The 27372-nt window shown below is 40.3% G+C and overlaps 1 protein-coding gene across 27 annotated transcripts in view; it reads right to left on the bottom strand.

The window, feature by feature from the left end:
- Positions 1–1133: 1133 nt before the first annotated feature.
- EPB41L3 (erythrocyte membrane protein band 4.1 like 3) overlaps positions 1134–27372 on the bottom strand; it is a 145540-nt gene continuing 119301 nt past the window's right edge. For 5 of the 27 annotated variants that reach the window (XM_057397516.1, XM_057397512.1, XM_057397510.1 and 2 more), the window contains exons 12-27: positions 25980–26200; positions 21850–22416; positions 17612–17665; positions 15224–15259; positions 14990–15055; positions 14332–14523; positions 10175–10249; positions 9667–9768; positions 8224–8952; positions 7579–7701; positions 6702–7097; positions 5532–5663; positions 4994–5092; positions 3850–3930; positions 3475–3591; positions 1134–2213 (exon numbers count right to left, since the gene is read on the bottom strand). In XM_057397516.1, coding sequence (XP_057253499.1) covers positions 3481–3591; positions 3850–3930; positions 4994–5092; positions 5532–5663; positions 6702–7097; positions 7579–7701; positions 8224–8952; positions 9667–9768; positions 10175–10249; positions 14332–14523; positions 14990–15055; positions 15224–15259; positions 17612–17665; positions 21850–22416; positions 25980–26200 — 2984 coding nt within the window. In that variant the 3' untranslated portion in view covers positions 1134–2213; positions 3475–3480. The remainder of the gene's footprint in view (positions 2214–3474; positions 3592–3849; positions 3931–4993; positions 5093–5531; positions 5664–6701; positions 7098–7578; positions 7702–8223; positions 8953–9666; positions 9769–10174; positions 10250–14331; positions 14524–14989; positions 15056–15223; positions 15260–17611; positions 17666–21849; positions 22417–25979; positions 26201–27372) is intronic. The other 22 variants (XM_057397513.1, XM_057397515.1, XM_057397525.1 and 19 more) reach the window with 22 other exon arrangements.

Below are 27372 nucleotides of genomic sequence, written 5' to 3'. Positions count from 1 at the left end.
CTCTCTGAGGTAATACAATGCTGTTTCTTAGGCGACGACATGAGGGGCACCTGAGGGAAGATCAATATGGCTTCAGAGTCTATCTTTAAACTCCTGATGCAGTAGTGAGAACCTGGCATGCCATCTGTGGAGACACAGGGTGATTACCTCCTCCAGCCCTGGCCGCCACCAGGCACTGGTGACACCAGAGACCTAAGCCTACCATCACCAAGAGGGCTGAGAACGGAGATGATCTTGGGCTAGGAGGAGAGGTCAGTCAAAGATCACAAGAGACTGTAATCTTTGTGTTGGGCATTAGGCAAGAGGTAAGCAATGATGGCGGTAAGGGCGAGTTACACAGCACTCTGGATTAAAGTCATGAAGAATGGCTGGTGGAAGAAAGATGTTTTAGAGGCTAAGGGCAAAGTTTTAAAAGCCTTGGGATATTACTTTTAATTATTATCTACACGTTATTCTCTTTATATATACTATTTTTTTTTGTAAATTAAGAAAATATTTATTAACATGTCACTGAGTCAAATCCTGCTCTCCACTAAAGCCAACTCCATTGACTTCAGTGTAAGGGAGCCCTGTGTAAACAATGAAGGGCAAATTTGGCCCTTTCTGTCCTGAAAAGTCTGCTTGTACCCATTTCTTTCAATTCTGCAAGGAACAGAGATTAAGGGTGAATTATTTGCTATGATTTTCTCTTGAGCTACTGGGGAGTGTCAATGGGATGTGGCAAAGGAGCAAGAAAAACGAACAGGTAAGTAAGTACTGCTTTAAAGACAATTTTATCCATGTTGCAGAACAAAACTTCAAAAACAGAGTGGATCTGGACCAAGTGCTACTGGTCTTTACTTTCTAAGCAACCACAGTATCCTTCATTTAGCTTCAGTGAAACAGTACATAACCAGAGAAAATGGAAGGTACCATATACTCCTTTTCCTCTGAAAACATCATATGCCCAGAGGTGAACAGTGTCATCCCTTTGGATGCTCTGCTAACTTCAACTGTCTGCACAGTGCAGTGTCAGCTGCTGAAGACAAAATGTCTACTGTGCAAATGAGTAGAACCTGTGGTGTCTTACAAATATAACTTAATGTTTTGAATATTAAAAACCACTAGGTGCTTTTAGACACAGAACAATACGATTTTGGATGCATTTACCACTTTTATTTCACTATGCAGAAACATACATTCACCATGTGTTGTGATGCAGCTGACAGTGTAATGGATGCTATCCCTTCAGTGGGTATTATAGCTGGACACTAACGAGTTTTCAGTGAATGTTCTGTACAGGTTAAGGCTTGACTCTGAACTAGATAGTAAATGTTGACCAGATTCTTAAACAGATTTTTTTCTTGTTTTCCTCTGAGAACAAAAGGGAAATCAATAGAAAACCATCACGGTTATTTCAGATTAATAATTTTCTAATGCTGCAAACTAAGTAAAATACAGATTTTTTTTTTTTTTTTTCCAAAATAACTACATATAATTTACAAGGTTAGGATCTGTGAAGGGTGACTGGAAGCTGACTCTGAACAATGCTGACAAAAATCATTAAAGTTAATACACTAAAATCATTACTACCTTATAAGGTATTCAGTCAGGTATACAAAGCACACTTTGTAAGCATTTAAATATTTTGATAACAGTAAAGATTTGTCATTGTTTATCGGGCAGTAATAAAACCAGATGAAACAAATATAAGATTCAAGTTGTTTACTGAATAAACTGTGTTATTGGCACATCTAATGTGTGGTAAAACATTATACACAGTACCTATACAGCTTCTAGCATTTTGGGGGTAATCTTCATTTACAATATCTGTAAACAAAAGGCTTGCCACCTAACAAATTTTAATTTGTTTAGACTTTCATAAACTGTGAAAGGCTAGAACCGTTTATGTGTTACATGAGATCACTGTTTATATTGTTTATGAACGTGCAGGTATAGCTGAAAACTTAAACATTTTAAGAAAATTAAAAATGCTGCTTTTCTGTAATTTTATTGTTGCTTCATGCAATATTGTTTAACTGCTGCTGATTCAGATTGCTTTCTATGGGAAGGTATCTCTGCCAGTTTCTTTATTAATGGTCAAGATCAATTCTTCTGTACTGAAATTTTCCATAGACAGATACAAGTCAGTCAGGTTGGAACTGAGACTCCATACAGGCTCTCGTATTCCTACTGGTGTGTATGTCTGGATTCATATGCAATCCAGGTTATTCCTGCGGGAAAGAGAATCAAGTTAATTATTTGAACTAACTACACTCTTGCAAAAGAGATTCTGTCAATTTGTGCATGTAACGAAAGCTGTCTGAAAACGGCATCATCCCAGTATAAGCAACTTGGCCCAAATTCAAAGTCCACTGATGCCAGTGAAAAGAATTAGCGACATCAACAGACTTTTAAGCAAGCCACATTGTGTTGTCTCTGAAACAATTAGCAGAACACTACAAGAATCACAGCTACTCACTCCTCAGTGACTGGCTCCATCTTCCAAATAAATAACAGGTACTGAAATTCAGTTTTCTTTAGGGTCTGTATATCCAAAAGCAGGAGAGCAAAACAGCTTCAAAAGGTGCTGTGCATTATACTCTGTTACTTACACCAAGTGCTAGGGAATATACGTTGTTTTAAGAACAAAATGCTGCTATCGACTTAAACAAATCAGACAAGCAGCTATTTTTTCTCATTATGCATACAGCATTCAAAGCAATTTGTGCAATGGTGTTGGCATTAACGGCCTTTGCATAGCAGGTTAGTATGCATGACATGTTTTTGCACGCAGAATAAATATAGTAATATTAAGACATCTGTTTAGCCAGCCACAATTAGAAGCATGCCTTTACCCCCCAAAAAAAAACTTGGCACAAAAAAAGCTGCATTATCATCTCATCCTGATAAACAATGCTGCTTTAAAACACAAAATGTTCTTTAAAATATAAGAAAGCCAAGACATCCAAATACTGACACACTAATTTGCTGGGTTTACAGGAAAAATCAAAAGCACACTGGGTCACACCTTTGCAGGTTTGGAATTAAAACTTTCATTTAGTAACATATCTGCATGGGACATTTAAAAAGCAGCTGTACGTTTTTCCCTTGGCATTTTTAAACAAAATGCATACCTTTAAGAACAAAATAGATTTGTTCTTAAATGACATAGAAGCAGACAACAGATTTTTCTGACTTCAGAATTAGAAAATTAGACTATATCAAAGCATGGACAATGAGGAGGACTTTCTAGAGAGCAAACAAAAGCAAATGAGTAGTTTCTCTTTCTCCAGCTGGCATCACTGAATGAAGAAAGGTATTTAGAGCTGAATGTGGTTTACATTTAAATACCAGAACTGATAACAAGCACAAATGCAACTTGCGAATGCCAGTGAAAGAAAGCAAGGAGTTAGAGGTGAACTGTGGTAGGAGAACAACATATGCAACATGCCAGCCCAGTAAATGCCTAGGAAAATCATCTAGTCCTCTTACCTGTGGTCAATCCTCCCCATCTTCTGGTGTGATTTCTGTCTCTTTATGTACCACTACTTTGGTCACTGACATGTCAGGGTGCTGCTCTTTGGCTTCTTTAATTGCCTGAGCCAGCGCCTATCCCAAGGAAACCACAGAAGGGCAAAAACAAAAAGGAGGTGGAACATGCATGATCAGTAGCAAGGTGGAGAGATTCATGAGATATTACACAATTTACAAATGAGGAAAATGATTAAAATATGGAATATACCATCACTGATTTAAGTACTAATCCAGTTTAACTTAAGGCATGCCAGTATGAATAGTATCTTTTAAAGCAATGTTTATTCTCTTTAGCAGTCTTCAGGACGGCCTTTAGCAGTTTACAGACTTTACCTGATCATGGTCAATATCTGCATCTCCTGTGATGACTATTCGTTTTTCAATTCTTGTCTCTGAGATGCCGCCTTTCACAGTCTAGATGGGAGGGACAAATGCATGTCAGTAACTTAAAGAGGGCTGCTACTCACCCAGAGAATGCTCAGTGCAGGAACCCAGAGGTGACTGGACTGAACTATCTCAAACACTATGCACAAAGGGAATGACCCTGAACTGCAACCAGAGCAGCTCTGAAGTTAGCCTGCTCTGGATGGACTGTATGACCTCCAGAGGTCCTTCCCACATAGATAATTTTTATTGTAGTCAATCTGCACATGTGTCAGAAGAGATGTCTGTATGCCAAAAATAGCAGTTATTTATGGTAAATTCATGCCATGAAAAAAGAATGGACATACAGACAGCTCGTATTAAGACCCAGTTAAGTCCGACTGCAGGCTTCAGAAGGACATACAGGGCAGTATGACCTCTGTATAGCTCACCTACTGAAGGGTGAATTACACTATGGAAAGATGAAATCCTGTCCTCGGTGAACACTAATAAGAGAGCTGTCACAGCACTAAGAGGGCTTCTCCTTAGGGAAGAACTATTATTTAGATCTTGGAACTTGGAAGACCCAGCATCGTTTGTCTGTGCAGCCATAAGCTTTTGGCTTGGTTGTTGGCAAATTCCTTAGCGATGTGATGGTGGTGTCTGAGGTGACTGCATGTCCTGTTATGACTGCATGATACATATTTACTGTGTGCTTTCAACACTGTGCAGAGATAATAGCTCAAGACTCAAACACAGTTATAGTCATGTCAACAGAGCCTGATTCTCAGGCAAATTATTCCTTCCAATATGATGCCAGCGTGGCTACACTGCTTCCAGTTCCAGACAGTATTTGCAGTTACGTCTTTGCACAGCAATGTTTTGTGCTTGCACAGACACATCCAAGGGGTTTATGATTTTCAGAACTCTTGTCAAGCCCTTGGATGATGCGTTAGTGAAGCCAGTATAGTCAAAGACAGGTGAATGAAGACAAATATCCAAAACAGGATTTTGTCCAGACAGCATAAGCGTGTGTCCTCAAAAGAAATAACAGAACTGAAATTAACATATACCCTCGTGGAAAAAAGACCCTCCCTGTTTTCTAAGGACTCACTTTGGTGATATGTGTAGTGGTTGTAGTGCTGGTGGTTTCAGATGTGATAGTCTGTGCACTCATCAATACACCCGGTTCTGAGTCAGCACTGCAATCCACCTAAGGAACCAAAAGAGAAAACCAGTCATCAAAACCAAGATCCTGAGCACAGGGAGGCAAGAACTGGACTGGCTGAAGTTCCTTATTTCTACAGTTCTTCATAAAACAAGTATCTAATGCTAGGCATGTAACTGCTGTTAGGGTGATCATGTGCCAGTATTTCTCTCTGCATCTGGAGACTCTCCTTTGCTTCTGGAAGGACAGATGAGAAGCTGGGGCCCTGAAATCTGTAGCTTCATCAATATTCTCTAAAGGCCCAACACAAGGACATGAGAGTCACCCTTAGGTAACCTATTTTTATGTACATCCTCCCCATACTAATATTTAATATTTGAACAATTGAGAATAGTTTACTTTAAAGCATACACTTAAAGATGGGTGAAGAAACATGGGTTCCTTAAAAGCATAATTACACTCTGGCTTCTGCAGAATTTCTTACCTGAGAAGACTCATACGTAATGGTTTTTGTTTCTGTATGGACTACTGGCACTTCCTTTGTTGAAATTTCAAGGTTTTCCCCACCAGCAGGAACACTACTGAAACTGATAGTCTCAGTCTTCACAACAGGTGACTGCATGAACAAAAAAAGAAGGAATTAGAACATTTGGCAAAGCTTATGGATTTCTCAGAATGTTGTTTGTTTGCTTTTTTTTTCCCTTTGGAAATGGAAACAACTAAATGGAACAACTAAAAAATGGCCTGCACTTAAAAAAAATAAATAAAAAAGAGAGAAAATTCTCTGTTACAGTGGTACATACATGTATATACTGCTGGCCACATTCAGCACTATGCTGGATTTCATGAAAACAAACTTCAGAAAAGATCTAAGCACTACAAGAGGCAATGCACACAACCTGAAAGACAGGAGGCTCCCTCTGACCATGAGGAAATACCTTTTCACCGTAAGGTTAACCCAGCACTGGCACAGGTTGCCCAGGGCACCCTGTAGAGACTCCATCTGTGGAGACATTTAAATGCTGTCTGGCACAGCCCTGGGCAACTGGCTCTGGTTGACCCTGCTTGAGCAGGAGAGTTGCAGCAGATGATCTCCAGAGGTCTCTTCTAACCTCAGCTGTTCTGAGATTCTGTATTTTCTTAAAATGACAAGAGAACTAATCCTATCCAGGTTTAGTCTTCCATCCAGCTCTCACATAAAAGAGCAAGAACAATTTATTACTTTTTAACCCTTTTGCAAAACAGGTCTTGAAATTCAGATAAGGAAACTGGGTTAAGCTGTAGTGCACTAATTTACAGCTGTGCCAAGCATGGAAAAGCGTGTTTTCTATCTTTGAGGACACATAAAACTTTGTCAGTCTTGATGGGCTTCACAGAGAGAATGCCTGCTGAAAATGCCACCAAATTAGGTATGTCTCTGTAGCATGAAAAGCACTTTTGGGTAAAACATGCATGGCATTTTCCCAGTGATGGAAGCCAGCAACTAGTCTTGCAGGTGCCACACAAGGAGGAAATAAGAGGAGAAACTGCCTGCTGTAAAGATGCACTCATACAAGCTCAGTATGCTTTACTTTCCATGACAGAAATTATCTTAGTCCACTATTTCCCACATTCACAATTCAGCACAGACATGACCAATTTAGTTACAAGTTACCTCAAAATGAGGTTTTCTTTCCAAAGACTCTGAAATGTGGACTGTTGTAGTGTGCTCCTCCGCTTGCTCACATGAAGCAGCAGCAGCAGCGACTCCTTCCTGTTTGGCCAGGGCTTTGCCAGCCTCCTCCCTTTTTTCCTCCTTTGCCCCCTCAGTCCCAGCAGAGCCCTCCTTCTCTTTCATGCCAGCAGCCGCCACTGATGCTGCCTCAGCCTGGGCATCCAGCACAAGTCCAGCCGCTTTAGTAGGATCCCTGCTTGCACACACATCCATCCCGCGCCTTTCCTCGATAACTACAGTCTCCTGTACAACCTTCTTCACGATATCCTGATGTGGCTGAACTGACTGCTTCATTTCACTGGAAGTTATCTCCTGAGATGTTGTCGTGTCTATTCTCTGCAAGGAAGGAAAAGAAAAACCCCTCAGTGTCTGAACCAGACTACGCTACTTGCAATAGCTCCTCAGGTTAATGTACTGTGAACACAAATACAAAAATGGGTATTATATTTTGCCACTTTATTTCTCTCACATTGAATGGCTTTTCATTCTCGGGATGTTACCAGAATAGTAGAAAAGCAAAAATCTCATTTTTTAAAAGGGAAATGTCACAATGTTTTTCTTGTTGGCATTTTTGTGTGAGATATATAAAGGCAAAATACAGCACCCTACAACATGAACAAAATAAAGTGAAATGAGAGAAAACAGTGTTTTGGGTTTTTTTTCCCATGAAGTTTCTATTGTGGTCTGTTGTAACAAAAGAAAAGGCACAGAACACATGCATTAGTTATGTAGTTTCCGAGTTATGCATAAAACCAGAAAACAAAACAAAAGCAAAAATAATTGGTTATAATGCTGATGGAGGGTATCAAATGGCCACCTGAGCCCAGCTATGTGAAGTAGAAGTAACCCCTCCTATGAACTCAGTCGGTTTTCTCGCAGACTCTATTAAACTGAAGATATCTGAACCATCCATGGTTTTCTCACTGGTGGACTGTTTAGTCTAAATAGACAAAGAAATGTAGAGTCATACACAGAAGAAAGGCAGACCCGCATGCACAGACATGTTAATTGCTAAAACTGGAGGCAGAGACAGAGGAAAGGGAGAGAAGGCTGCAGGAGCACAGAGAGGTTGGAAACAGGAACAAAATGGGAAAATAAATCAGAGCATATTCATAATGGCTGTAGTAAGCAGTAGTTACAAAGCATAGTTGTTAGCGTTGGCGTTTTGCCGGTTCAAGCAAACCTTTTTTTTTTCCTTCTATTAACAAGCCACAGCAGCAATACTACATTTCAGTAACATGGATTTAAATAAACCAGAAAGGTTGAAAGCCTTATATAATGTCTGCTTCAGACCGTGGATAGATTCAAAGTATGAGAGGAAAAAAAATAAGCTGGGTTGTCTGCTGTCAACGTAAAGCCAGGCAACAAGAGAACCAAAAAGTAGGGTGGTGTGAGGGGATTGCCTAAAAGAAGTCATGCTTTAAACTTTAAACCATGGTGTGAAGTCAAAGCCACTTGTTACCACTACTTTGGACGCAGACGACTCAGTAACATAGTGAGCAGTAGCAATGGTAAATGGCTGTTCTCTGGAATATCTCCACTCAGACAGGCTCTTATCTCTCCGGGCAAATGCCCCTGCTTTTATAGCTTCACTGCCAAGTTGTTTTTCTGCTTTGCCATGCTGCAAGCTTCCCAGTGTACCATGTAACTGCAAATCCTGGTCCATCTTGAGTGTCTTTTTCAAACTCTCCTCTTCAGGACTTTGTAACTGTAATTCTGCTTCCTTTATAGTTGTCAAGGAGTCAGACATCTTTCTTTTTGTGCTCTGCACGTCGGATCCCCACCTGGCTTTCTCATCAGTGACAGGCTTGAGGATTTCATACTCTGACACTACCGGAGTGATTTTCACAGATTCTTGCACTTCCCTTTCCATTTTTTGCAAAGCTTCTACTGCAGGCTGTACTGCTTTCTCACCCTCTTTAGCTTTACTTGTCATGGTTACAGTTTTCCCAGATACAGTATCATAGGACTTTCCTAGGGTGAGCATTTTCTGCTTATTCTCCTCTTTGGATTGCATTTCACTTTCCAAGTCCTCAAAGCTCTGCATTAGAACGGTACTGGATTTTAACATCTCAGGTGGAAGGGTAGTTTTACTGCTCACAGTCACTACTTTGTATGCCAGACTTTTTTTCGATTCACCATCAACTACCTCAGAGGGTACTTTGTCTATAATAACCCAATCCTCAGTGCCCTATATTTGAGATATAAAAGCTAAATTAGAATACCTGAAGGTTTATCTATACATCAGGAGCACTAAAGCATGAAGACTTTTAAGAAATCCATGCCACCTCTTCTGAAAGCATGTAATAACTTTTACCATTGTACCTCTTAGAGCAGTTATCAAGCAAATAAATAGAATCAACTTAGGCAAAGTATGAATTCTTTGCATATTCCTTCCCATTAGAGGCCCATATAACATGGACACAAAAAAATTATTTACCAAAGCAGAATAGCATTTTAGTGCATCATTTAAAATGATGATTGGAATCATCCTGAGGTTAAAAATCATATATCGCAATGATTTGTAATGCTACAGTCAAAAACAAATTACAAAAATAAGGCAAGTAAGCCCATTCAACTGTTCCTCAGCTGTCAAAAACACACTATTAGGAGGTTGTAGAACAGCATGCATTTGTACGTAGCCGAAGTCTGCACTGAATTTCCTTGTTTTCATTAGAATAACATCAACCCTCTTTTGAATTGTTTAAACTGAGCCGTACAGCACAGTACTACTGAATATTCTGAAGGGAACTTAATGCAGTATCTTTTTTCTTCCTTAGGCAAATATTCTATAGTATTCGCTTTGACTATGCAATTGGCATCCAGTTATTTGACCTTAAGACCATAACCTTTGTATTTAACTAAGCAAATGGGGTAATTTAAAATCAAATGAATTAAAAATAACCTCTGGGTATGATGGGATACTTTTCTGGATAATGATTTGATGAGAAGTAACCAAAGTGCCAGCAGATTCTCCTTCCTGCAGCTTCTTCTCTAGCACACTTGGCTAATAGAAAAACCAATAAGAACACAAAGTTCACCATCACTCAGCATAATCTGAATTCACTTGACAGTATAAAGGAAATTCATTCTAATGACAGAAGCGCCTGATTCACCATAATGTTCTCAGTGATGCTGATGCTGGAAACGCATGCACAACTGCAAACAACATCCACAAACAGCACCGTGCAAGTAGACTTCCAACTAGCAGAGAAATCAGTCTCTATTAGGACGCCATAAGCTCTGGAGAGAACTCACTCCTCAGAATTTGGCCTCCATATTACATCTCTCTGGAACTTATGAAATAATAATAGTAAGAAAAAAAAGGGGTGAGGGGCTTGGAAAGGAAAAAAATATAATAAAATATCATTGCCAGCCTGACTGCATTTCAAGAAAGTATTATTTGGTTTTACCTGCAATTCAAGGAATGTAGTACCTCCCTTCTGCAAAAATATGAGTTTTTCTGATTTTTCATTTTCTTCTTTGGTCTAATGTCAGGGGAATAAACGGTTTTAGTAAATGGAGGGTATAAAGTCCACTATACAATAGCTCATCATATTTCTCTACAAATCTCATCATATTTCTCTACAAGTTATTAACTGCATGGGAATTTAGGAAAAAAAAATAAATAGATGATTTTACAAAGGTTTCCAATAAGTGAAATCGGTGTCTCTGCAGTGAATGCAAAGCAGACACAAGCATACCATTTGTGCAACACAAAAACCACTAAACTGAGTAACACCTGGGTGTGGATGCACTGTGTTCATTTCATCTTTCATTATTCATTTAACTGTGCCTGGTGCCAACTTACATGGCTTCCGTAAGTAACCTAGAACAGGCTTTTCCACCTTCACCCTGGACTTAGCTCTCTCCTGAGTTTGCAGCCTTCTCTGCTGAAGCAGGCAGAAAGTGTGTCCTGAAGAGATTTCAGCTCTCCCTTTCTTTCTCCTTACAGGTATAAAAGGTCTCAGAGCCTTTTCCTATGCAGGAAGCTAATCATGGCTCTATTATCTCTACAGTGTCACACCAAAATCCTCCTCACTTTTATCCTATCATTCCTTACCAATGCTGTGAGGATAGTATCTCTGCAACTCAACCAAATGGGAAAGTTTTCTATGCTGGCAAGGCTCCAGTTCCTAAGCCTTCTGAGCCCAGCTTCTAGGCTGTCCACTTTTTTCTTAGGCCAGAGCAAGTAAGCCCCTGCAGAGGAAAGTAGGTTTCTTGCCAAACTCGTTCTACCCACTTCAATGGCTAGTGTATTCATTAGACATGCCAATGGAAGTGCTATGAATGGCATGATAAAAGCATACTCTTTTAAGTACGTATACTCCATGTACTCAGGAAGAAAGGTAGACATTTAAAGAAGGCTACAAAACTAGAAACTAGAAAAAGGGAGAAATGGCTCATCTCCTTGACTGCAGTGAGATGCATAACTTGTTTATTTCTAAAGTGCTGGTTTAATTCAATCGAGGTCAGACTAAGCACTGTCAAGGAGTTTGTTAGCATGATGGCTCTCACGTTCTGCAGCTATCTGGCCACAATTACAGCAAATATTTGAAACATTATTTTTCATAACTAAAGAAAATCAAAGTATTTCCCCCATTATTGTAAGAAACTAACTGGTGATGAGGCAGGCTAAAAGTCAAACTGACCAAATGCACACAAGTACCAAATGCTCAAAGCACACATTTTGAAATTACATAATTTCCCTTCTGTTCTTGTCTTCTTACAGTAAAGAGCTACAGGTAACAGCACTGAATAATTTTTTAAAGTGGATATGCTAAGTTAAACACATGACTTCTTTGACTAGAAGAAGCTACTACATAATGCAGATCTACGTGCCCTCTATTCTGACTACTGCTGCATCTCTCAGTAGACACCAAGGTGCTGATTTTGACCTATGCATAGCCTCATTTTTTTCCTGAAAAGTTCCTATATCAGCATGACTTGTGACCTGATACCATCCTGCTTAGCAGTACCAAACAGGACAGTGAGGTGTTATCTATTGCAGGGGCCCCTTAGTGTCATAAGTCACCTCAGAGTTAGGCTCTGATAGCTCAAATCCACTCAGTTTTCCACAGAAACACGTTCATTTGGATGAGAATTTGTGGGGCAGCTGTAGTTTACTTAGATGCAAATAAGATATAGTTACTGGACACTGCTTTTGAGCAGTACAAGAAGAGACACACCAGATAAGCATAACTCTTGCCCTTTTCCTTTCCAATTGAAATGTGTTTCCTCAGCCTGCATTTCCCAGGCACAGCTACAGGTTGGGCAGAGAAGAGATTCAGAGCAGCCCTGCAGAGAAGGACTTGGGGGTGCTGGTCATGAGAAAATGAACATGAGCCGGCTTCAGTGTGCGCTCGCAGCCCAGAAAGCCAACCGTATCCTCGGCTGCATCAAAAGGTGCGTGACCAGCAGGTAGAAGGAGGTGATCCTACCCCTCTACTCTGTTCTCGTGAGACCTCCCTTGGAGTATTGTGTGCAGTTCTGGTGTCCTCAACATAAAAAGGACATGGAACTGTTGGAACAAGTCCAGAGGAGGGTCACGAGGATGTTCAGGGGACTGGAGCACCTCCTGTATGAAGACAGGCTGAGAAAGTTGGGGCTCTTCAGCCTGGAGAAGAGAAGGCTGCGTGGAGACCTCATAGCAGCCTTCCAGTATCTGAAGGGGGCCTATAAGGATGCTGGAGAGGGACTCTTCATTAGGGACTGTAGTGATAGGACAAGGAGTAATGGGTTAAAACTTAAACAAGGGAAGTTTAGGTTGGATATAAGGAAGAAGTTCTTTAATGTGAGGGTGGTGAGGCACTGGAATGGGTTGTACAGGGAAGCTATGAATGCTCCATCCCTGGCAGTGTTCAAGGCTGGGTTGGACAGCGCCTTGGGTGACATGGTTTAGTGAGAGGTGTCTGAGCTCATGGCAGGGGGGTTGCAACTAGATGATCTTAAGGTCCTTTCCAACTTTCTAACTATTCTATGATTGTATAAGTAGGTAATGCTTTGCTACTGCCTGTGCATTTTAATGATAAATTGCTATGAAATTTTTAAAGTAATAAAGACATGAAATGAATTGGTGGGGGGAAGGTATAAGTTTGTTCCACCTGCACTCCTCTGAAGCTCTGCTAGCCAGCTGCTCCCTTTTCAACAGTTTCTTACATCTTAATATGTGAATTTAATCTTGTTCATTATACTTACCATTATACTTTTAAGACAACCTGTACTGTCAACTACAACCAAATGAAAATGGTCATAAGATCTATTGTGATTTCTGACCAAGGCAGTAGGAGCAACATTAAGGCTCTTCATAATGTTCCAACAGGTAAGCTTTGGGCACCATGTCTGCTTGTTGGGTATTTCAATCCAACATGATGGCCACTCTAATGCATCTGATGCTTGTATCACCCACTGTTTAGATGGGTATAATGTGGGAGAAGAGGAGCTGGGGCCTTTTTCTTGGCAGCATCCCTTTCCCTAAGTGGAGAAGCTGCCATGTGCTATCTGTGTGTCTCCAGGGATTTCTTTCTTCAGAAAGCCGTGGGTCTGCAATGCCAATCTTTAATTTGAGGTGGGAAAGAAGAAAACTCTTTCGAATTCTACTTTCCAGCCAATTTTTTTCCGAGTTCCTTACAGCATCGCATCAGTGCTGGGGGGACAAAAGCAAACTTTATGACCATCTCCTGGTCTGTAATGCTAAAAACAAGTGTTAACCATAAAGATGATTCCTGTGAGACAGAAACCAGACACCCACCCACAGTAGAATAAAAAAATTAATCTTCATGCAGACCACACGTGCATGTTTCTTTTTGCTCCACTGGATTTAAACCAAGACTCTGCTTTTTGTTGAAGATGTATGTATTTTATGGCAACATGAATGTTACGTTGTCACCTCTACATCCCATTATCTACTCACAAACTAAATTAAAGGCAGCTTTTTAATTGGCAAGTTTCTTGCAAACACTTCAAAACTCCATAGTAAGCAAGAGTTTTTCACGCATGCACACTGCATGAGAATGCATACACTTAGCAATCTGCACTGGGTCTTCAATGAAACGGTATCCAGCAGACTGCAGCAACTATCAGTTCTCTTATGGAACTCTCCAGGCAGGTCTAATTATCATTATTTCTTCTCTGCCTTCTAAGACTGAGAGAATTCTGCCCTTTGCTCTGTATTTTCTTGTCACGCTTGGTACCATAACCCCATCCGTCCCGCTACACCGCTGCTCCCTACCAGTCACCATTATTCAAATCTTCTCTCCATCACCTTCATGGTTTCTTTCATGCATGGCTGGGCTTCCTCAAGCTCACCGAACCCGTAACAAAGCCTGCACTTCTCACTCTCAGAGAGACCCAATTCTGCCATGCAGCTTACAGTGAATTTCATACTCTAAATATATATAAAAGGTATCTGCTCTTTCTTGCATCTTTGTTACTAGAACCTGAGTCCTGAGAAAAGGGAGCACCTGCAAGTGGGGAATGGCCTCTACCTACGGCCTTTAACCTACTGAGAACTATTATAAGTAAAAATGAATAGACAAATACATAATGAAGCCTTTCATCTCACGCTGACCTCTTCAGGCACTAGTGGTTCAATCATAGGAGCTTCCTCCTGCCTTGCTGCAAGCCGAACGGGAGATGTGGAAAGCCTCTTCTCCCACTCATTAGATACAGCTGTTTCTGTGGAGGTTTCCAAGAAGGTACGTTTCAGCTCGCTTATATTGGTCTGATGTTTCATCAGATCTTCCTGGGTTTTGTCTAGGTCCTGGACAGTTTTAAAAGAATAGAGCAGTTTGTAATACATCCTAAGCCAGCCAAATTTTTGAGCCAAAACACACAGGTTGGTTAGTAAAGAGGGAAGTCACATCTCAGGGAGCCGGGGAGCACAGCACTAACACAACACTCTGTGAAAATGTGGCATTTTGAAAGATAACAGCATAGCATATCTTGTACAAGTGAGCATAAATATACTCTTAAAAAGCTTATCTGTATGGCTATAATTTACACCTGATAAAGAGGCTTCAAACAAACATACATATGCGCGTGGATGCACACATATATCTATATTTATAGTACAAGTTAGAGGAGTCATCGTACTCTGAGAAAAAAAAATCTATTTAATTTATTAGCAGGTGGGAATACACAGTTCATGCATCATAGTGCAGATTCACAGTTTACCACTAAAACTAACACACATGTACGTACATGCACTGGTATATACCAATACCAACCTCTAACATAAGATTACTATGTTTGACATACACATTTTCACCCTGTATTCGCTTAATCAGACTATTCTGAAAGAAGTGAAAAAGAAAGGGAAAGGTAAGGGACACAGTATTGAAAGGATACAAAATGCTGTTTTCTACACATTTCTTCACAGAGAACCCACAATAACATGCTGAGAGAGGTGAACACCTCCAACATCGGTACTTGAGTAACATCTAGACCTTTCATTTCTGTACCTGTGCCTTTAGATCTCCGTCCTCCTCTTGATCCGACTGCCAGCATGAGAAAGATTGGAAAACAACACCTTACCCACTTGTAAGACTGAAGGCTTTAGGAAAGTTGGTGAGAGGAACACACTAGGTTAAATTCACATTTTCTCTACGTTAAGGGATTAAGGAGAAGGAGTAGACATGCTGGCTGACTTTGCACAGTTCCCTAACTCAGAGCAAGTCTCCTCTTTTCAAATTTGTTATTTGTGAACAATGGACTCTTAGGACATTTTCCTTTTATAAATATTGGTGCATTCCACATTCACAGATCTATATGTCAAGAGCAGCAGTCTGACATTATCACCAAGATTACATCTGGTTTAGGATTAGACGGCAACAGCAAATTCTTTGGAAGTCCAAAATACCAGAGTTTAAATATGTGGCATTTCCTGGGCCACAGGCAAAGCCTGGCATAAACTCACCACAGGTAAACCACCCGCAATGCTTTTTTACACAACGAAGCACACTGTATTTGCTTAAAATGCTATTTCTCTAACCTCAGTCCCTTTCTGTATTTCTGTAATTTTATTTCATATTTAGCCTGTATATATTCTTTCACGAGCTATCAGCAATGGTGGTCTTCTGGAATGACACATCACATTTACCTAAGCTCACATTGTCAAAAGCAACACAATAAGCCCCAGTCCTGAGGGATGAATTTTCAGATGGCAAATACACTGCATGTTTTAAAAAAACAGGTATCCATTTGGAAAAATGAGGTTTACAGAGTCTTCTCCCCTGAAATAAAGACAGCAGCTAGGGAGACTGTCACACATTTTTTAGGAATAAACTGAACATTTTAAATGTCATGTTTTTAGGATTATATTTTACTTTCTGTAGGGCTCAAGGCCTGAACTTACAGAGTGCAAGAGGCACTTGAAAGCATTTTGTAATCCTGACTTGTCCCAACAGACTTTATGAGACACCATATGGATCACTGTCTTCAGCTCCAGAGCCCCACAGCACAAGAAGGATATGGACCTCCAGAGGAGGGCCATGAAGATGGTCAGAGGGCTGGTGCATCTCTCCTGTGGATAGGCTGAGAGAGTTGGGGCTGTTCAGCTGGAGAAGCGAAGGTTCTGGGGAGACCTTAGAGCAGCTCTGAGTGCCTAAAGGGGTGCTAAAAGAAATTTGGACAGGGACTTTTTACAGGGGCCTGTAGTGACGGGACAAGGGGAGACAGAGGGGAGATTTAGCTTAGGTATTAGAAAGAAGGTCTTTACTGTGAGGGTGGTGAGGCCCTGGCACAGGTTGCCCAGAAAAGCTGTGGCTGCCCCATCCCTTGCAGTGTTCAAGGCCAGGTTGGATGGGGCTTTGAGCAACCTGGTCTAGTGGAAGGTGTCCCTGCCCATGGCAGCAGGGGATGGAACTAGATAAGCTTTCCAGTCCAAAAGATTCTATGATTCTATGTTGTTGCTCCACTTGGATTATTTAAATGCTCATGCTGCTATTTTATTGTTAATTTTTCATATAGTCCTAATTAGTCAAATGACCCATGGGAAAATCTGTTGATTACTTTGTAATTCAGTTCAAATCTATTCTCTTTACAGTAGAGGCCGAATTGTCCTGATGTGTCATACACAGAATCTTTCCTTGATAATTTTAACAGTCTGAAATATTAATGAGATCCTACTGAAAAGTTACAGCAGTGTTTGTGGTAATACTTGTCTTCTACCAGATGTCAGACCCAATTCTGCTCATGTTTGCAGCTGCAGGCATATTAATTATGAAAGCATTATATGCACTTCAGTGGAGTCACGTAGGTTTGAATTTGCCTGCACAGTCTTTATAACGTTGTGGATATGAGGCCCCTCAGTGCTAAGAAAATACAATTTTTTTACATTTCTTCTCTGAATACAATCCCTGGACTCCTGGTAGCAGTATATGAAGATGACATGTGACATTACAGTCAAGGAAAGCCTCAGATATTTATAATGTGGAAAATACCTTTATGTAGAGAACTTGAAAATGGTTTTAACTGTCTTTTCTCCCCTCTCCCTCACATACAAGGTGAAGATTACACGAGCAAACAAGCAAATATTAAAACCCAGGGCACAACCTGGTGAGAAAGACCATCCAGGTAGGCTGTGTTGGTGTGGGTGGCTGCCACTGCCCTGCTATCTGCACAGTGTGGCCTTGCAGTTTCCACATCAAATGCAAAGATGAGAGGAACCTGTAGGGAGCACTGAAAACTCTAAACTCTCACACTCGCTCATACGCACATGCACACACGCACAGAGAAGGATCCCGAACTGCCACAGGAAACATGCAGTTTAGCCCTCATGCCCAGGGTTGGGAAGAGATGAGGCAGAACACTCTCCCCTGCCATAACTGGGTGCCAGTGACTGTACAAACCTCGGTGGCAGTGGTCTCACCATCAGCTGCAGTATCCGTCTGCTCACTGTCAGTCTATTTGGTTAGACAAGTAACCGGGTTCCAAGAGGAAGGCAGGAATAAAGAATAAACCCAGCTCATCAGTACACGTGGGTCATATGGGGAACTGTTAAATTCAACATCTCTGTGAACTGCATTAGCATTGCTTTTCAAACCACGCACAAGTCAAAGAAGCAAAATAAAAATGCTATATTAGTAAACAGAACAGACTCAGAGGAAGACTCCAGGCGTACTGTACACAGTATATGGCTTTACTGGAACAAATTTATAAGCCAAATAAAACATTACTGGAAAAGTGTTATTTGAATAGCAATTTTTTTTTTTCTTAAGAAAGCCAGGTGGCTTAAAAAAATGGGGACAAAAAAGCTAATATTCTCTAAACAAACATTTCCTCCCATAATAATTTCGTTAACAGAAAATTACTCATCAAATTTTTGTTCTAGCCAATACAGATCAATTTGGTGGTTGACTTTTTATCTGGAAGGGGAAAGGATCATTAAAATAAAAAAAAAAAGGCTACTTTAACAGTCACCTGACTTTCAGCCCCTCATTTGTACAGAAGTTGTTCTTGTCTCCATATTTATACGCAATGAGGCTGTCTGCATTACCAAGGAGTTCAAGTAACTGTACCCCCAGCCCATCTACTGTCTGTCTGTGGAGTAATGGTAAGGCTCAGATCCCATTCGGTTCCAATAAAGAGCAGCTGATACTTAACAATAGTAAAAAGAAAGAAAACTGCCATTAAAAGTGTAAAAAAAAATACTTCTCATTCCAATTAAGAATACGGATGAAAGCAGGAGAAAAAGAAAAGTAATCCCCCCCCCCAAAAAAAAACAACAAACCAAACCCAAACACTTACTAGGTAAGAATGAGAAAAATGAAACAAAGCACAGCATTGCACAGACTGATCTATCCCTGCTTTGCTCAACATCATGAAGAAAGTTTAGCGGAGAATGCAGATGTCAAGATTTAATAAATAGTAGAGGATAGGTTACTACAGGCTGAGAAGAGAGTTCAAATGACTATTTTTGATGTTATGCAAGCTTATGGAAAACTAGTAAGTAATCAAAGTGCTCTCTAGTTCCCCAGATTGGCACATCCCAGTTTTTTCAACATAAGTGAAAGCTCTGCTTTTGATTAGTGATTTTCTATGGTCCTTAGATAACGTAAAGTAATCCAGGCAGGTAATGTAAAACTAAGACAATACATCTCAATCTCAAATCGCACCGGTATGAAACAAGAGAAAAAAACAATCTACTGGTAGAGGGAGTACCAGTCTTAACTCTGAATCTCCTGTCTTCTGTTGTTTTCCGACAACTCAAATATTTCATAAAACTGTTTTTTTGATATTTTTGCATTGCTTTGTTTTATATCATTCATTCCTTTAAATAACTTGTACTGCTTGTATGCCAGGCAGAAGAACAGGCAGGCATTTTGTACTATCTGGTTAAGTGCATGAATGCAAGTTACATGCAATATTCCAATCAATAACCACTCACTAGACAGATCACTTTTATTTTTAAATGAAACTGTAATGCCAAAATAGTCTACCCAGATGGTCAAATTGTTTTCACTAAAGTGTTAGAAAATCATTTCTTTATTAGTGAATGATCTCACATCTTTACAACAGAAGATGTCCCTGCTCATGGCAGAGAGGGTGGACTAGACCTTTGAAGGTCCCTTCCAACCTGAACTGTTCTATAGTTCTATGATTATAAGCAATTGTAAAGGTGTGGCAGTATAAAGAAAAAAAAATCTATGTATCGTCACTCCTATTTACAAAAAGAAAAAAAAGAAAAAAGAAAAGAAGAGAGGAATTAATGAATGTAGGCATTTAAAAGTAATTAAAAGATTTGTGTCAAGGCACTGTAACATGAGTCTGGCACACAGGGTTCATTAAGAACTTGAAATTGGGAACATTACAGAAAAATCAATAAAAGTATCAGCTGCTAAGGTACAAACGCAAAAGCTAATGAAATCTAAGGTGTGAGATTCTGTCTCTGACTGCATGGCCTGCCTCCAGATGCACTGCTCAAGGGAGAACAGAGCTCAAAATGGTATGAGATTGGCTCAGGATACTGCCTGTAGCCTTCTGCATCACTGTGAGCAATCTCTTGTGAACTAGAAGGAAAAAGTGGTTTGTATTTCTTTACCATGACAGCAATGAAATCCTAAATAAGGCACAAAATTTGCTTTATTGCAACATACATGTCTGCTAATAAGCCAATCAACAGCCATGGAGCTGAAGTCAGCATTACTGAGTTACTTGAAATAAATATCTGGGCTTATCGCAGAGCAGGGAATGGTGAATTGAGGCTGAGCAAGGCAGGTCTCCTCTGGAGTGGAGAGTAAGAAAGGTTGGGTTCAACTCTGAGACAGGCTGTAGTGCAGCTGCTGGTGGGGCTTGTGGGCAGGCAAGTGATTGAGCAGGAAGGGGAAGCAGCTATCTCTGGGGATGCTGCGGCTGCACCTCCTCTAAATTGTGATAATTGCTGTGATTTGTTTTGCCAATGTAATGCAGACATGCCCGAGTTTAAAACATATTCATTTTCATGCAATATTTTGAACAAGAAATACCCACTGGATTAGGCACAAGTCTGTGTTGTCTGCCAGGAAGCACTGCCAGAATAATCACCCTCATAAGAGTGACACTCAAAAGCCTATTCAATACATTTTTATGCTCAATACTTCCTAACTTTACTAATGAAAAGAAGTGCTCATTTCTGAAAGTGGAACAGACCAATGCATTACATAAACACTGCCTCGTTATTGCCTCTGGAGCTGGCACTGTATTAATGCTGTTATTGCTATTAGATTAATCCAAGTGCAGAGCTAACGCAAATTGAGACCTAAATGCTGGCTCAAAATGAGGACACAAAATGAGACAGCAACATTTTGGATGCCTTTTATCAGAAAATGCACATTATTATTTAGTTGTTAGGCATCAAAGAGCCAAAAGCATCTAAAAGCAATGTTTTTACAGGATAAATTGATATGACTTCTGGCTTTCTATAAAAAGGAAATGAAATCCGGCACCAAGTCCTACAAAACCAACAGCAGCAGATTACACAAATGTTTAGATGCACAAGTGGGTTTATTGAAGACAACTACAGTAACAGCACTGAAAAGTGGCCAAGATGACTTTACCAATGCCCAACTGGTCTATGATTGTTTGATCTGTTTTTGTGGTTTTTTACATGAAACAAAGCTGTAGTTTTGAATTTGAAGATGAAGGGTAAAAAGGAGGAAAACCCGAGCTCATTATTTTATTCTGTCAACAAAGAACAACAGCACCAGCAAAAACTGAGATGCCAGTTATTCTAGGTCCTAAACAAGCAGATTCCTTTTCTTCTTCCAGATATATTATCACATCCACAGTTCCCAGAACCACTGTGGACTCCTACTGCAGTTGGTTTATCTGCCTGTGATCACCCCGGTGGCTTGAGGCATTGGTTTCGAGAGTGTTAATTGAACGCTGCAAATGGCAAGCTCGCCCACAGCTGTTGAACAGCTGTCCCAATCTGACCTCTCACTGATATACTGGATTTAAGCATAGGAAAACAATTTAATCTGCAGCAGAGATAGAATCGAGGCTGAAAATCCAGATCCAGGTTTCACTGGATCAGAAAGCCTTTTCTAGGCTCAGGCTACAGCTGACAGCCTCTTGAAAAGAGCTCCGTCTCCCTGAACATGCTAAAGCTGGTGAGAGTGCCTGTTATTATTACTGGGTAGCTAGTTACACAAATATAACATATATACATATGTATATGTAATTATGCAGGAAATTGTACTTAATACCCTCTATTTAGATAACTATTCTAACCCTAGTATAAACTGACGGGGGGGGGGGAAGGTCCGGATGGGTTCACATACAATACATCAGAGCTAATCAGTGGCAATTTGTTTAGTGCAAGTCACTTCGCATCAGCTGACACAGTTTAAACCAAGCCACTTCCACACAGTGTTGTGCCTAACCCTGGGCCCCAAGCTGTGCTCCCAAGACAACAAAAATAAGTAAGAAAAGGAGGAAAAAAACTAAGCCCCAAACATAAAAAATAAACCAAACCCTCCCCTTCTAACATATCAGCACAGACAGAAATGAGGCTCTGAAAGTAGGACCACTATTGCAGCAATCTAACACTGGTTAGGACTGAAGCACTGAACACGAAAAAGAGTGTGTTCGATGCCGAGGTACACACCTCTTCCTCTGAACTGTCACTCAGGTCATTGGCAAGTGAGGCACTCAAGGAGGCCGCCTTGGGCTCCAGGTAGCAGAGGCACATAGCCAGAGGAAAGGAGAGAGTGAGGGCGTATGGCACTGAGAAAGAGGCAGAGAGCAGAAAGAAAAAAATGAAGAGGAAGCAAGGCACCAGGGAGGGGGAGCGGATGGGGAGGTAGTGCTGCACACTGGCAGGCAGGAGGTTGGTTTCAGAGAGGTTAGGGAGAGACAGGTAGCCATCGTCATCCAGGAGGGAAGGAAATGACTCTGGAAGTTGCAAGGAGAAGGAGAACAGCGTTCCGCCTTTGCTGGCTTTTTGCTTATAGCCGAAAGCCACGTCTTGCTCGGCGGAGCACACTCGCCCCTTTCTGTCAGAGTCTGGCTCCAACTCGCCGTGCTTTGGAGCACTCTCCTTGGGAGCCTCACAACCCAAGGACTTTGTTCGAGTGCTCTCCTTGCATCTCCTGCGAAGCTTTGCTGAAGATACATGGGGGCCAGGCTGCGAGGATGGCGAGGGGTGGTGGGAGTCAGTGCCAAGCAAAGATGGCTGGTGACAGAGAAAGAGCAGCAAACAAGGCGCAAAAGCAAAAGGACAAAAAGAAAACTGTAATTAGTTAATTTTCCTTTGTGATGATAAGTATTATAATATATATATAAAATTATAAACAGTATTTCAACACCACAACTTTCTACTGAGTTACATGGTGCTTGTTCCCATGCTGCACACCATAGGTATTAGTGAATCGGGATTACAGCTTACAAAAGGCAACTTCTTGTTTCAGCATTTGTCTAGTCATTTGCAGTATGGGATTTACATATAAACCTTCATGGCCATATGTGGAGTTTCAGGTGCTGCCAATTTCCACTTACTGCAAGACAGGCTTCAGATTGTAAGGAGCTTTCAAACATGAAGCACATGGAGAGCAACAAAGAAATGAGGGAACGTATTTCTAATACCAATACTGCTTGTGATAGTGCTCCTGCAGTCAGGAGGAGACCCAGTGGGGGCCAGATGCTTCCCATCTATGCCTTGGGCAGACTCAGAAGTAATAATTTAAACCATCAAGGATTTTGAAACTGTATGTGCCCAAATTCCTCTGTTACAGAATTAAAGAAAAAATTTAGGTTCCCAAACCCAATTAAAACACATTCTAGTTTGGGGGAGCACAAATGCATACATGAGCTGTTACCATGGGAAAACCTTGACTAGCCTGATGCCTGCCCCAAGCAGCCAGCTCCTCAGCAGGGCTCCCACCACCACACAGGCTGTCCCTCTCTGGGCATTCCCACAGCCCTGCCCTCCCCTCTGCCCCTTTCCAGCCATTTGCCCTGCTGTCCCTCTACACTGCTTCCAAAGCACGTTAAAAGAAGGGAGCTGACCAGAGGGAGGTCCCTGCCTCACACAGCCACATCTCTTCACAGTTAAAAGATGATGCAAAAGACCAATCAAGAGCAAAGAAGTAAAAATGTACTCAACACTTTTGCCACAAATTTTACCACAATGCAAACAATACTGGCTACCAACAAGCAGGATTTGCTTTGATATGCTGCTTGTAGTGCATCCCACCAGACTTTAAGGTCATTCTAGGACAAACAATTGGTAGGATGAGGGAGGTGATTCAGCAGGAGGGGTGACTGTCACCTAACACACCCCCCGCTGGCAGCCATGATCGCTCTTTAGAAGGACAACAACCACCACTGCCACCAAAATACCCCAGTAAAACAGACCTGCCACAATGCTGGTGGATGAGAGACCTTCTGGCCAAAGGTAACTAGATGCACTTAGCTGAAGTGACACACTGTCTCCATGACCAAAACCTAAGCACCTGAGCTGCTCCATCCATCACGCATCTCCCCAAACAGCTATAAAAGGCATTTCAACCTCACTGCCACTCCTAGCTCCTAAGACCAAAATGACTTCAAAGCCAAAACAGCATTTGCCTGTACAAGATGGTGCCACATCAGAGCCAACAAGCAGGATCCAAGTCTTAGACACAGGATGCATCAGTCCTAGCTACTAAGCCGCATCTTTGGCAGGTACATCAATTGGTAGGAATGGGATTTAAGCCAAATATTTACATGGAAGAGCTCCTTCCCTTTTCCTTAATGTTTCACTTCTCTCTTTTCTAACCAGAATAGTTAAAAACTCAATCTATCAGTTCAGGCAATCTATATTCCTGAATTAAGCAATGAGAATCAACCCTAACTTCAAACTGCTTGCAAATGTCTTCTTCACAGGCCTAATACGGTAACCTCAAGTAAAAATTTAATGCTGACAGACTCACAGGAGTTGATACAAGCTAAATACACAGAACTTCTCTTTATATTGTAAAGGCAAAAAAGCCAAAGTAAATTTATTCTTTGCTAATACAGACTATTCACTTATTAACATCTTTGCAGTGTTAATATTTAGAATAACTTCTGGTACTGAAATACACATGGATAAAACAAAGGAAAAATGTCTTAGTGGAAAAGTTGAAAACCTGCCTATAAAATTTATATACCCTTAAATAGGAATTGATTTTTAACTTGTCCTGTTTCTTGAGACCCTACTCTCTTTATGATGAATGACAAAGCTGTTAGCAGGTCCAGTGCAAACAGGACTGAGATCTCTGTAGACTTATCAAACTGAAACTCTATTAACAGGTGTCTTAAACAGAATCCACCTCGTAAGCTGGGGGTAAAAATCATCAATTTGTACATGTTTAAGTACCATCAAAGTACTGCCCTAAAAATATCTTTGACTATTTCTAGCCATATATAAAGAAGAGACGATATTCCGAATGCAGCTGATCTCTCCACTTACCTAAATTAATAACCACTTGGAACACAATTCGTTTCTGCTGGGTATTTCCTGCATATTTGATTTTCATAAATACTTATCAATGCAGAAACTAATGGAGTTTCAAGAAGACACCAGTTTAATTTTACAAAGGTTATTTTTTTTCCTTAACGCTACAGTTACAGACCATACTTTAAATAGAAGGTATTTTCTCATGTTTGTTTCTGGTTTTTGGGATCTTAATTGCAACCCATTTTGAGGAACTGATCCTTTAGCTATTTAGCTCATTCTGGCCTCAAACAATAAGGTTAGAAGTGCAGGTTCTAACACTGGCATGCATGACAGTTTTGTGCGTGTAAAGGCCTACATCAAGGTTTTTTTCTCATAAATTAAGAGGGTAAATCTGACTTGTTTAGCAAGTGCATTCCATAGTACACCTTTTGTGTGATATGCTGGATTTAGTATTATGTATTCTGTTTTCTTTTCCACAATATATAAGAAACAGAGGACATTTTATACATGATCTGTTCTGATTCTACCTTATTTCTTTTCACTGTCAATCACTGTCCCCCTGCTCAATTTTCTCCATCTTAGTAACTCAGTAGGTATAATGCATAGCTATATCTGAACGTGTATGAGGTGGGTGTGGGACTGGAGATGGTGAGGGATGAATAGCTTTAACATCTGAGCAGAGAATCATCAACAAAACCAGTTTTCTTCAGTGCAAAACTTCAAAAGAGGGAAGTAAATGCTTTTGTAAGCCAGAAAAAAAGAAAAAAGCTTATAATAGTATATTAATACCCAGAAGTTAATAGAGAAAAATGCTCACTGAAATACATGTAAGGAAAGAGAGTGTTTTGAGAAGTAAATGAGAAAAAATACAACAGTTTAAAGCACAGAGCTACATACAAGAACACAGAACTATGTTGTTACCTTGTCAAAAAACAAAAACCATGATGCCCATACTGAAGTTAAAATACGACTGAAGACCAAAGGAGCAAAACATGCACTGCCAAGCTACTTTCAGCTATTTCCTAAAGAGTTCTTGAATGCTGTGTAAAAACACTATGCTCAATGTTAAACAAATTTAAAACAAAAAAGTCCAAGGCAGGAACCAACTTTTACAACATCATATGAAATGCAGAAGGAGTATAAAAATATTGATTCAAGACACATATATACATGTACCTAAACAGAATATACAACCATGTATATTCTAGTTTCCTTTCACAGAATAAGGGACCCCTTCCCTCCCTCCCTGACAATTCTGTGTTTCTTCGAGCGCTCTGTAGGCAGGTCAGTTTAATACAAAACCCTCAAAACTCTACCTTGGTGTCATGGCGTATTGCCGAGACTGGGGTGACTTCCTCTGCTCTTTTCTTTTTGCTCTCTTCATCGTCTTTCTCTTCTTCTGCCTTTTTCTCTGGGGTCACAGTGGTTATCAAGTTGGTCTGAGAGATGCCCTTTGTTGTGGCGTACTGGCCAGTACCAACCTCTGCAGCAGACACAGAATCCTTCATGTACATTTCATGGTTTTCATTCACTGATGCTAAAAGCAAATATTTAAAGAGGGAAAGTCTGAAATAGCTTTTGCTGAGAAGCTGCATAAAATTAAAAAGCTGGGTTAGTAAAACATTTAAGATATGCTGAAAACACAACTATGTCATGTTTCAGGAAATCAGAAGCATGTGCATACATTTAAATAAATTGTTTACTTGAAATAAAGCTTGTAGCTTTTATATGTATAAACATACATTATGGATGTGTATACACACATTAGTGTAGCTAATGTGTGCATTACACGGTTGTTAAATGGTAGCAAGCCATTAAAAGTGCTGCTGTAGTAAAACATCAGAACAAAAAAATCAATGTGTTGCCACAGTTATCAGGCAGGAAACATAAGGGGAACCAGCTATGACATCAGCCATGGGGGTGGAAGAGGGTTTTTTTATATGTCAGGATATAACAATGCAGATCAAATGCATGATAAGTAATGTGCTGCATTAAAGAAAATGATAATATTGATGTAATGCAGGCATACTATCTGAGAATCAAGAAACGGGATCTTTGTATTAATGAGTATTGAAGCCTGGTAGTTAAGTGTGCTCATTATCCTAAAGAATTCTGGGAAGTGATGACATTCAGTTTAGCAGATGAAACCAGAATATTTGAGGATGCAAATGTGCAATAATCTAGCAAACTTAAATATATATAAGTGATTTTGAAATAAATAGTAAATTTACAGATAGAGTGTAATCAAAACATTATTATACACACAGACCCCACTCTTGACTATTATGTAACTGATTTCTAAGTCAATAGGACTATTCAAATTTATAGTTACTTGCATCTGTAACAGATGACAGGGCCAGGATAACAGTGTAATCATGATTCAGAATGTTACAGCCACGTTTGTGCTATAGTAATGTTAGTGAAGTAATCATAAGCATTGATTAAAAAACCTCTTTTCCCCATCTGCACTTATGCAAATTAACATCATAAAAACCTCGCAGAGTCTAACAAATGCTGGGGAAAAGCATTTAGGATATTTTTTTCTCTTGGGAATGAGCTTAGGAGGCAGGAGAAAGCAAAGGGAGGGAGACATTTCATTTAAGATGCCACAAACAAAATAACGCAGAAGGATAATTTCTGCTTTGAGACACATGCACAGCGATCAGGTCACCAGTTGCTTGGTAACGAGCAAGCAGCACATCAGAATTA

This window comes from Pezoporus wallicus, unplaced genomic scaffold (assembly GCF_028554395.1).
Source record: "Pezoporus wallicus isolate ANWC-B61680 ecotype Strahan unplaced genomic scaffold, APGP_CSIRO_Pwel_v1 contig_227, whole genome shotgun sequence".
NCBI classification, from domain to species: Eukaryota; Metazoa; Chordata; class Aves; order Psittaciformes; family Psittacidae; genus Pezoporus; species Pezoporus wallicus.
This window is presented reverse-complemented; position numbering and strand designations above follow the sequence as displayed.